General features: G+C 38.7%; 1 protein-coding gene across 1 annotated transcript in view; it reads left to right on the plus strand.

The window, feature by feature from the left end:
• The window catches only part of USH2A (usherin), a 398,687-nt gene that overhangs the window by 208,403 nt on the left and 178,297 nt on the right, over positions 1-11,987 (plus strand). Inside the window, 2 exon segments of the mRNA XM_070401429.1 lie at positions 6,728-6,879; positions 11,709-11,871. Of these exon segments, the coding sequence (XP_070257530.1) occupies positions 6,728-6,879; positions 11,709-11,871 (315 nt within the window).

The following is an 11,987-nucleotide window of genomic DNA, read 5'->3' on the forward strand; positions in this document are numbered from 1 at the left end:
TTTCAGGAAGTTAATTATTTTTGCAGACTTAAACATAATACCGTGAGGACAAATAATTCTATTAAAAGAATTAGTTCCATTTTTTGAGTATATATATTAGTTCAGAGAAACCAATGGACTATAGGTCTTTTTATACACATCTGATAGATGCTGTCCTGAGGACATTGAGGGTGATAGAGAAAGTAAACACATTTTTATAATATATGAACATGAAGGTGTGCATGTAAATATTAAGTACTCCCCTCATGCAAAGAAAGGATTTGATTTCCTGTTAACACAAATAATAATAGTAATAGCAATAACAATAGCTACCATTTATAGCTATGAGCCAGACACTTAATTCTCGTCAGTAGCCCACAAAATAGGTATTATTTCCACATTCAGTTTATAAGTATTAACCAATTTAACTATCAAGATAAGACAATGAATTAAGTAGAATTATAATACAAACAGGATGTGAATGACTCAAAAATTCATGGTTTTACTCCCTGTACTTCTGTGTACATCAACTTTTCATGGAAATGGTCATAATATAGTATTCCATCTAGTTATGTGAAAATATATTTTTTAGTTACTTTGACTTGTCCAATGTCGTGTTCTCAGTGGTAATACTTCATATTCCTAAGATCTCTAATTTGATTTTTCTCCAGTTTTAAAGAAATAACTGTGCGTATTTTTTAAAGAAACTTTTATTTTGAAATGCACTTCTTTTTAAGAAGTCAAAATGTGCTTCTATTGCCTTTCCTGGAAATGCCCCGTTTTAGTGGGAGACGTGGGTAATGGGATTCAGCGACTCACTTAGGAAGCTGCTTGACAGTTTCGAGCAAACCCCGTGTAACTGTTATGAAACACCTCCGCTCCGTTTGTCAGGTAGAATTTCCCCCGCACACTCTTTTTTCGATTACCCTGATTCCATTTTTAGGAGAGCATAACAGTAATAAGGCATTATTCCACAATGTGAGAGCTGTTCTCTCTTTTCCCTTTTAATTGAAGGATCAACTATTCACACAGGGACATATCTGCCACATTCAATCATCGTCGGAGCTCAGTTGATATTCACATTGCCATGCTGTCCTGGGGAAAAAACAAACAAGTGTGTTTGGAGCAACGCTATTCACTAGGCATGTTATTTTTATGACACACTAAAGTCTTGCTGTTTAATTCTTACAGTAAACAGAATTCCTTAGTTTCAACAGAGATATCTTGTATTAAATTTACATTGCGTTGTACTTGCCTTGCGTTGCCTTGGTTCTGTGTGACAGCCTATTGAGCACCTTAGGAAATGCAATGTGACATAACACGATGAAGTGGCCCACGGATGTGTATCCCAGTGGATGTCCTCGGTGGACAATTACGATTCCACTTCCCTGTGAAAATTAAACACCTTAAAAATTCTACCGTGATGGAAAGAGGAAGGTGATAAACCTGAAACTGCTTACACCAGGTAGCCAATGGGAATTAAGTGTCCATTTTGTGGATTATCCATTAAAGACACTGAGTTTATCGAGCTGGATTAAATAACCCGATCCCCCTTAACACGTAGTGTAATGTTTTCTTTTCTTACCACTATCTTACTGATTATTAGCATAAGAGAATAAGCAAGAAAAAAAGGACAAAAATACAATACAGTACAGTATCATTAAATTTGCATTAAAAAATCTTTATTGTTGAAAGTATTACATATCTCCCCCTTTTTCCCCATTGACCCTTTCTAGCCCACCTCCATCCCCTGCCCCAGGCCTTTATACCCTGTTGTCTGTGTCCGTGGGTTATGCATAGATGCATACAAGTTCTTTGTTTGATCTCTTCCCACCCACCCACCCTTCCCCACCTTCCCTCTGAGGTTCTACAGACTGTTCCATGCTTCTGTGTCTCTTGATCTCTTTTGTTCGTCAGTTTGTTCATTAGCTACCACATGAGTGAGATCATGTGATACTTACCTTTCTCTGACTGGTTTATTTTGCTTAGCATAATTCTCTACAGGTCCATCCATGCTGTAAATTTGCATTTTTAAAAAAATCTTAGATATTTTCCTTCTGCCTCTCAATCCACTCTCCACTCATCTCCCCTCAGCCTTGTGTCCTAGGCTGACCTTTACTCACAATGTCTTTAGGCCTCTTCTCTCACCCTCTCTGGCTTCCTCTTGCTTTGTCCATGGGCAGGGGTAGGGGCAGCAGCAAGAGAGGAGAGGATGAAGGGAGACAGCAGTCTCAGAACTTGCTTTCCTCTGCCTGACTCTGGGCTCCAGGGCCACATTCCTCAACCAAAGGCCATAGGTTCTATCTGGTCGACCTTCCCGATAACTCAGCTCTTCCTCCAGATTCCCGAACCTGTTCTCCACATGGAAGGGTATTTGCTGGTCTCAGCCAGCTGGTCTCCCAGGAGTCCTAGCTGGTCCTAGCTGGGGATGCTTTATTATCATGGATTGCTCTCCCTTTACCCCTCTGATATCTTCATGAATGGTCCCTTCATTAATTATCCCCCGTTGTCTATTTAAGGTGCCATGAGTTCCCCACTGAGACTCTGATTGATCCCTAAGTCTCAGTTAATCCACACTTAACATGCAGAATTTGGGGGCTGGATGTGGAGATCAATGAGAAAGGCTTTCCTTCATTCCTGAGCGTCCACAGCAAACCAGCAAACAAACAGTTTCCATGTTGCTCCACTTTGTTTTGTCACAGTAGACATTTTAAAAGCAAACAAGGAGAGCCGTGTTCAAAAGTTATAAAGGCAGACGTTTTTAATCAATCTGTGATATTTGAATAATAAATGTGAAGTGACTTATTGCTGCTGTCTATTTGTTGTGAAATCTTTATTTGTTCTAATTAATCAAATAAAGATTGATGACATTTTTTTCCTTTTGGTGCACTAGTTCTAGTGTCCAGTTCAGCATAAGGACCATGAGTGTCCCTGCTCTGGGGCAGCTGTGTCTCTCCCCGTCCATACCAGCTAAACATCACTCATATGCAGCAGGGACAGGTGGGTCTGGCCCTTGGTCCAGGATCCAGCCCTCAGGTGGATCCTCCTTAACCTGAGTGACTGTTCCAAGGAGCATTCAGCCAACAGTGAGATCCTCGGGAGTCCCAGGGCCACAGGAAAGGCCACCCTCAAGCTGTTAACCCCTTCCTTCTCAGATAAAAGCCAAACCAGAAGGTTGAAAGCAAAAAAGAAAAGGAAGTTTACTTATTTCCATAAGGATTGATATTGTCTTATTCTTTCTCTCCCCAAAGCACCAAGCATAGTACCTTTCAGGAAATTGACTTTCAATAAATATATGTGAATCTTTTCATTAGGCTCATCTCAATCGCTTTTAGGGTCAGAACATGTTTGTTTGTTTTTTTGTTTTGTAAGTATGTTTTTATTGATTTTTTTTTCTTTTCTTTTTTTTTTTAGAGAGGAAGGGCGAGGGAGAGAGAGGAACACTGATATGAGAGAGAATCATATGTTGGCTGCTTCCTGCATGCCCCCTACTGGGGATGGACCCCAAAAGCCAGCGTGGGCCATAGGTCACCACTCAACCATTGAGCCACACCAGCCATGCGATCAGTTCTTTATTTTAATGTGATCGTTACATAATTTAGAAGAGAAAAGGAGACTGGCCATGGCTGACAGGCGTAGTAGCAGCAGTGGGATGTGATCGCCAAGTTCCACATCTGAATTCCTGTTTGTCTGACCTTGAGAAATGGCTTAGCTCCTCTAAGACTCCATGTGCTCAACTGTATAACAAGGCAAATAGCAGTTTCTATTTCTTGGTGTTGCCACAGTTAATGGAAATAACTCATACAGAGCATGTAGCTAATGTCTAACTCAAAGTTTCAATACATTTTTAATAATAAAGTGTTTTATAATTTCAGAAATACTTACATGGCCTTTCCAGAACCTGGCATTTTGCTTTTCCCAAAGCTATTCATATACGTCCTGCACTCGAGCCAGAAAAGGAAGTTACTTCTTTAGGCTTTATTTTAAAAGTCCACTGGATTATAGTCATTAGTTTTTGTTACTCACCTTGGGAATCTGAGGGCATTGAAAATTGTTGTGTTAATAGATGTTTGAAACTTATTACTAAATGCATGTTTTTGGAATTGAATAGGAAATGTTTCATATTATACTTCTATTCATATCAAAAAGTCTGCTAAGAGTAACAAACTATGAAATCTGCCTGCGTATATTGATAAGAAATGGAGTGGGCTCTTCGAATGATGCCTCTTGCTGTTCAGGAATTTACCAGAAAGTTTGGCTGTGTGTCCTTAATTTGGGATTTTGTAGTTAATGGTGTTGGCCAGACCAAATCAAAAGAACAACCTGGCCTAGTCCCAGGCTCCCTTTTTGAGGGCATATGTGGACACCAGCTGTAAACCATCCCTGTGTCGTGCTTTGGCCTGACCTTGAAATCTAGTGATTGGATGATGACACCTGGACCAAAAGGCACAAAACAGAGAGGCCAACATCACGTGCCTGTTTCATCCTCACGAAACGTTTACATGCTTCCTGATTTGAGGATCACTGATTGTGTGGGAACAACAAAATAGGTGACTGTTCTTCTCAGGTGTGAGATAACAGCAGAAAAGATTTGATGGCCATAGATATTGACGTGGGTAAAGATCAATTTGGACGTAAAGCCAACAAGACTCGAGATGGAGTTGATATGTTGGATGAGATAGAGGAGGATGTTAAAAAAAATATTTAAAGGGAACACCACTTACCCAGAGTATACTCATTATATAGTTCTGTTCTATGATTGCTCTTTCAGCCCTTTCTACAAATGCTGTCAAATATGGGTTATCTACAGAATGTGTGTGTGCGTGAGTGTGTGTGTGTGTGTGTGTGTGTGCGTGTGTCCGATCTTACCTGCACTGAAATGGGACTCCAGTGTCATCTCCCTCTCAATTCAAGCGCATCCTAGGTGCTAAAAAAAAAAAAAGACACTTAGCGGTTGAATTAACTGTCGCAAATCTCACTTAACTTTATGCTCAGCTCATTGTCATGTGCTCATCTTACACTAAGCCCTGTCTCAGTCACCGTCTGTTATTTCTTCATCCAGAGTTCCAGATGTCACGGGTATCTGCTTTCTCCGCAGAGCTTGCTAGGGGTTGACTTGCCAGAGTGAGTCAGGGAGACAAATCCAGGAAGTGACTTTCGAAAGACTGTCACTGAGGGAGGATGGAAAAGAACTCAAAAAGGAGACACAAGGAGTGGCAAAGCAGAGCCACTGAGGGATGTTAAGGGTAAGAGCTGGGTAAGGGTCCTGTGTCTCCTGCGCCCCAGAGGGCATGACTGAATTAGAGACTTCAGCCTTTGACGTCCATGTGCGCGGTTGGACTCATCACAGAAGTGATCCAATTACATTCATTACCGTCTGAGTGAGAAGACAGATGTGTAGCACTTGCTAGAAAGATTTCCTTCCAAATGGTCCAGATTTTGAAAGTTTGTACTTAAGGGCTGAGATTTAGTTATAATGAAAATGAACTTCTGTAAAACATCTCATTTCCCAATATATCAGGGAAGTGAGATATTATACACATAATCCCAGCATAAAAGAAATTCTCTGTCCCCCAATTATGTACGAAAAGGGAAATATTGATTTGGGTACTTTCTGTTTCAATGTTGAGAAGTAGGTCAAGTAGATTGCATTTCAGACATCTTACAAGTTCTTTAAGAGCTTCTGCAACACATTATTTGTACGTAGATGTGTGTGTGTGTGTGTGTGTGTGTGTGTGTGTGTATTCAGTGATTGCTTAGCAGGGTGCCTGGCATATCATAAGTTCTTGTCCTTATTATAACTGTGATTTGATCCATCTTTTTTCTCTTAAATTTTCAATGAAGTACTTGGTTTTTTCTTAGGTATCTGTCATTTCTTAGTTTTAATTCATTTGTGCTTTTGTGTGTCTCATATGAAGTGGCATTAAATCAAATGCTTTCTGGTGAGCATCCTCAGCGGTACCCCGGATGGTCCCCCTAGAATAAAGGAGAGCCAGTGGGAGTAGCCATGCTCCTGTGGGACCGTTGTGGCACGTGATGGTAAAACGAAGACTCTCTTTCCAAAATCTGGAAACGAGGGAAATAGACCTGCTTTCAGAAACATCCATTATGCAAAGTTACCTTCAAAAAAGGAAAATGGGTCATAAGTAGCATTATTAAAGTATTAACTCATTGAAACTTTAAAAAGTGTTCATCCTTTAAGGAAGTATTGATCAAGGTCTAATTGACCAAAGAGAAAACGTGCAAGGCCTTTAAGACAGAATTTCTTTAATATGAGGAGCTGGTTACTGACGTGTCGGAGGAACAAAAGGGAAAAGGAAGTAGATGCAGAGCAAACAGGGAGACTGTGGGCTTAGCAATTTGATATTTAAGGGTTTAAAGACTCTTTTACCCTTTGGGAAGAGACAGGGTTCAGACTCAGAAATACCAGATGCTGTGATTCCACAAAATTAGGAGTCACATCAAGTGCTTGTTGCCCGGCCAGTGTGGCTCAGTCCATGAACCAGGAGATCACAGTAGGATTCCTGGTCAGAGCACATGCCCAGGTTGTGGGCTCCATCCCCAGTAGAGGCGTGCAGGAGGTGGCCAATCAATGTTTGTCTCTCATCAATGTTTTCTCTCTCCCTCTCCCTTCCTCTCTATAAAGTCAATTAAAAAATATTTTTTAAAAACGAAGTGCTTGCTTTTTCGAAGTCATTCTTTGCTGTTGCCTACTCATCATACTCGGTGCCAATTGTTATCTTTCCAGGTGTGATCACACACTACGGGCTCTATCTGGATGGACTGCTCATTCACAATTCCTCAGAGCTCAGCTGCCATGCTGACGGATTTGCTCCGTGGAGCTTACATTCTTTCAGAGTCCAGGCCTGCACGGCCAGAGGGTGTGCTCTGGGCCCACTGGTGAGTGTGTGTGGACAGCCTGGGGGTCATTCCATGTCAGGGGACAGGAACAAGGAAAAAGTAGGGCTCTCTGCTCAGCTATCCTTTTAAGGAGGAGGGGGGGATTTCTTTTTATAAAATGTCACTTAGGAGTTAGTAATTGTCTATATTCAACATAAATGTCAAGAGTGCACATAGTGAAGGACAGAATCATCTAAATGTTATTGAAAATAAAATGTGCAAACATACAATTTTGCCAAATTTAGTATCCTAGTTTAAGTACATTTTTTCTCCCTGATACTGGGCTCTACAACTAAGTAAGTTTAAGTTTAAAAGGTGAAAATAATTGAAAACCTGTAACTGCCACAATATGTCAATACTGCTCCACAATAATTGGGCTAATCAATGAAAAGATTGAGTTTGCCTCATCTATTAGAATAAAATATTTGAATTTTATGAGTGTGATATAGCTTCATGAGAACCGTATTTAAAATTACATTAATATCAGCTTTTCATATCCTCATTTCAGAAATCTACAACACACACCCATATTTCATTAGGAGCTAAAAGATTGATGAAATTGTGCTTTTTATTACTGGTGTCATTTTAAAAATCCAATTAATAGTACGTAATTGTCCTAGCAAGCCATTCTTTAGTTTCCAAACATTACATTTTCATTTTGTGAGTTTTTTCTTGATTAATGAGATTTACCTTCTTTTAAGGGAAATGCTCATTAGTTTTAGATACTTTCTGGCAATCTTGGCTCATGCCCTGTCATTTTAATGCACTCTGTCTTCATTGAAGAGTGTATTGTATAAATATTACCTTGAAAAACAGCGCCACCATTTAAGTTTTGCTTCCTTATTTTTCATTGCGCCTCCCATTTTGTTTCAGCAATTGGTCGCTTTCCAAGCTGCTAATAACGTCATCTATCTGTGGAACCGAGCTGTAGTCTTTATTGCCATTAAGTATCTTATAGCCCAGACCCTCAGACGGTTACTTACTCTTAAAAGCAGGAATGGCAATAAGCCAGCTCTTCTTCTCCATTCAAAAAAATAAAAAAGGAAAAAGAAACAAAAGAACACTTCACAAGAGCTTGAAACTTAGACTTTTTCAAAAATAGAATCTGCCGATTGTGGTCCCGGCTACTGCATGGGCTCCCCCCGACCCTGTCTCTGAATGTTCCCACAGCTTTAACCAAGGGGGACACGGTTATCGATCTGTGTCCTGCATGTATTGGAGGCGATGTGAGCCTCACAAAATCAAATGCCACAGAGCCCTGATGGGCAGGGGGAAACGGAATTGGACTGTAAAACCCACTCTGCTGTGGCCTCGTCCGTTCCAGACCCAGTCCTGACACCAGGGGGACTTATTCTCTCCCCTCGGATCTCTTCTTTATCCTGCGCTCACCGTGCAACGCTCTTCCCAAGTCAGTGATCCATCTCTACTCACTGGGCTTGAACAGCAATGTCTTTATTTAGAACAAGTCAACTAGATGCTGCCAGGAAGTTAAAACCTGTAGTCTTCAATTGATTTCTAAAATAGTGTGTACCAATTACAGTATGAAATATGCCCTTAAGAGATTACATATGAGTACTCTGAATGGCCCTAGATAGCTATCACAATCATATAGGATATTATAGATTCAGGTCTTTTTAGTTCATGATCTTTTTTTAATGTGTCCATATTGACTTAAGAAATGTATGAATCAGTCTTCAAAGTCAGACTTTCTTATGATCAAATTACAATATGACATTCAACAGAATTCAGCCAAATGTAATGATTGTGCATATACATATATATATACATATATATATATATATATATATATATATATATATACATACATACACACACACACACACACCACTTACAGGCATTCTTTATATGAAGCTGGATGTTATAACATCTTATTGAAATAAAAGTTTATAATTTATATTTTTTAATGTTTTTATGGCAGAGATCAAAGAATAAATGGTGAGAGAGTCAAATTTTTGGTTCATCTAACAGCGTTTCTTAATGATAATTCTTGGTTCTTAGAAAACCTGCCTATTTATTTTTCATCTGTTATATATTTAATATTTTTTCATGCATGTGGGGAAATACTATTCCGTGTTTTCTATGACAGATATGTTCTACAGTCTCGAATGTGGTATGGTTTACCCTCAAAATTTGCAAATTGCTCATATAAAAGAAAAAATACATTTGAAAGGACTAATTTGAAAAATACAATATTTTAAAAATAAAAGTACATACACAAATTCCATACTCTTACCATTTTAATATAGTATTAGCTCAATAAGTTATTTTTCCCTTACCCTGACCAAGTTCATTACCTCTTATTTGTGGTTCAGAAGGACTTGCTCTGTAGCCATTTAGTGGGGGGGAAAAAAGATTGCTTTATCACTTGTTTAGTTCTTCTCCATGTACACAATGTATTTTGCTTTTAAGGAAATCCCAATGTGAAAAACAATTTGCAATGTGTTTGATCCTAATTTTAACATGCAAATATGCATCATCATATTAAATCTCGCAATTGGGGCTTTATAAAAGTATGAAATAATGAAAAACAAAACAAAAAATGCAACTGAGAACTTTTTAATTGCTTTCCTTACTTTCAGTTATATTGTTGAATTATATTAGAGAGAAACCATTCACACTTGGTGTCTCTATAAAAAAATATAATTAATTTGTGCCTAGGAAGACCAGTTTGCTTTGGCTTATTTTCCCCCATTTAGCCCATGTTAGATACCGCTGCCGTTGGAGTCTGAGGTTGGGAATTTTATTAGTGTGTCTGGCCTTAGAACATTCATTGGATTCAGTTCCCCGGGGACCCTCTTAAGGACCGAGTCTGAAACTATAGGTCATTGCTGTGTCAGATAGTTAAAAACCTGGCTTGTTTTCCTGGCATTGGCATGCTTATACAGATAAACACCCAGACACACATGGACACAGGCATTTTCACATTCATTTTTTTACATGAATGTGTATGTAAGACACCTACATTTTAATTACAACATATATTAGAGTCGAGAGAATTCTACATGGGAAATCAGCCCACTTATTACTGCTGTGATGTCCCATGCCTCCTTGGGAAGCAAACTGCTTCTACTAAGCTGATTCCTCAGCTATTACAAAAGGAAAATGAGGCCTACTTTTAAAGGGTTGCTGTGAAAATTTAAATATAATTTATACAAGGGTTTCTGCTATTTGGTAAGAGTTTCATCAAGAATGAAAAGATGATGAAGATGCATGTTTTCATTGACTTTTTGTGCTCATTTTTTTTTGTCTGTCATGGGAGGTTTCCATGTGAAATCCAAGCTAACCTTCCAGAATTCCTTTTCTTTGACATTTTTTTAAGGCAAGTTAAATAATCAAAAATTTTTTTAAAATGTCAAGACTGAATCGGTGCAAAATAGTATAATTGCCAAATTTAATGTAGAGCCAAATCTGGAGTATTTATCCAGATATTTAAGGAAATGTTAAAAATATATTTACTTCGCATTAACCAGACATTTGAGGATAATAATATAATTATCTGAAATTGCTCTTAATTCTTCAACTGCTTTAGTCTCATTTTACTTGGAACTCTTTAAAATCATTTCTTTTCAATAGTTTCAACCAAATACGTAGACATAATGAAACCATTTGCATTGTTATGAAATATTAAAATGATGAGTTGATATTTTTTTCAGTCAAGCTTCTTGTTCATTTTTGTACATAGCTATTAGACTGGAAAAAAAAAGAGCAGGAGTTATAGATCTAGAGAACTCTATAGCCTTTCTCAGATGAAAATAAGACATATTTATTAAAAATTAACACTGTCTTTTTCACATTTATTTTCATTATTGGGAAAGTATATGCCCCTAACAAATGGAGGTTTCATAATTGAGAATATTTGCCTGCCTGAGGATTTCATGTTTGATCAACTTCTTGTAAGGCATGGGCCTACACTTTAAAAATAAGGCCAAAATTATCAACATATTCAAGAAATCTTTAAAAAAAAAACAACAATAGACATTTATTTTCTCCCAGTTCTGGAAGCTAGAAGCCCATGATCAAGGTTCTCACTGATTCATTAAAAGGCCAACATTTATGAGTGATACTCATGATTTGTGGTTGTTAACCAATTTAAAGCCAGTCATTCAGAGATGCTAACATACTCCAAACCCCTTTCTACTTTCTTACAACTTTCCCTCCCTCTGGTCACTTAGTCATTTTATTTATTTAGCTTTTAAAATCTTTCTGGGTCTTGGCAGTTAGGGATTCTGTTTTACTTCAGCATCCCTCTATTCAAACAATTCATCTTTTGCTCTTCGGAGGTTCATTAACACTGTGTTAATGACATTTTTAGCTGTTTTTGTGATTATACCTTAGGGATGGAGTCACTCAAGTACATTTATTTTTTTGGTGTTTGGCATGATGCCATCTTCATGTAGAGAGAGAGAGAACTTGTAGCCTTTGACCAAGCCCAGAAATCAGGAAGTCAATGGAAACAGATCTTGGGCATTTCTTCTCCTTTGCAATAACATGAACGTTGTTCGTAAGCAGTCCTGACAATAGACTGTGGCTACGCACAGCCACGGGCCTCAACACAGTGGGATTTGATCCACGTATCCCAGAAATCACAAACAACGGCCTTGGTCAGGAGCTCACACTGTAAGCGTGAACAGCAGGAGGAAGAAAACACGAGGCAGGCTTTGATCCTGCTGACACAATGAGGTATTCATACAAGATGCTACTGTCAAAATCGCTTCCTTCACAGCCCAAAGAGAGTCTTTGAAGATGCAGGCTCAAAGGGAAGCATGTACTTATTTTATTTGCAAACAAAAATCTCTCTATGCTCACAGGTAGAAAATCGAACTCTCGAAGCTCCCCCTGCAGGGACAGTCAGTGTCCTGGTGAGGGCAGAGGCGTCCCGGAGAGCCTGCCTGCGGTGGGAAGGGCCGTCTCACCCGAATGGACGCCTGACATACACAGTCCTTCTCACCGGGACGTTCTATGCAGATCAAGGTAACTTACTTGGAGTTTTGAAACATTAGTAGCTGGAGAACACAATGCATTTTCTTTTGAAATCTTTCTTTTTAACCACAGATTTGAATATTTTGATCTTCCCTTAAAATAACCTA

The sequence above is a fragment of the Myotis yumanensis genome, unplaced genomic scaffold (genome assembly GCF_028538775.1).
Source record: "Myotis yumanensis isolate MYYU_CA2020_CCGP unplaced genomic scaffold, mMyoYum1.0.hap1 SCAF_22, whole genome shotgun sequence".
Lineage (NCBI taxonomy): Eukaryota > Metazoa > Chordata > Mammalia > Chiroptera > Vespertilionidae > Myotis > Myotis yumanensis.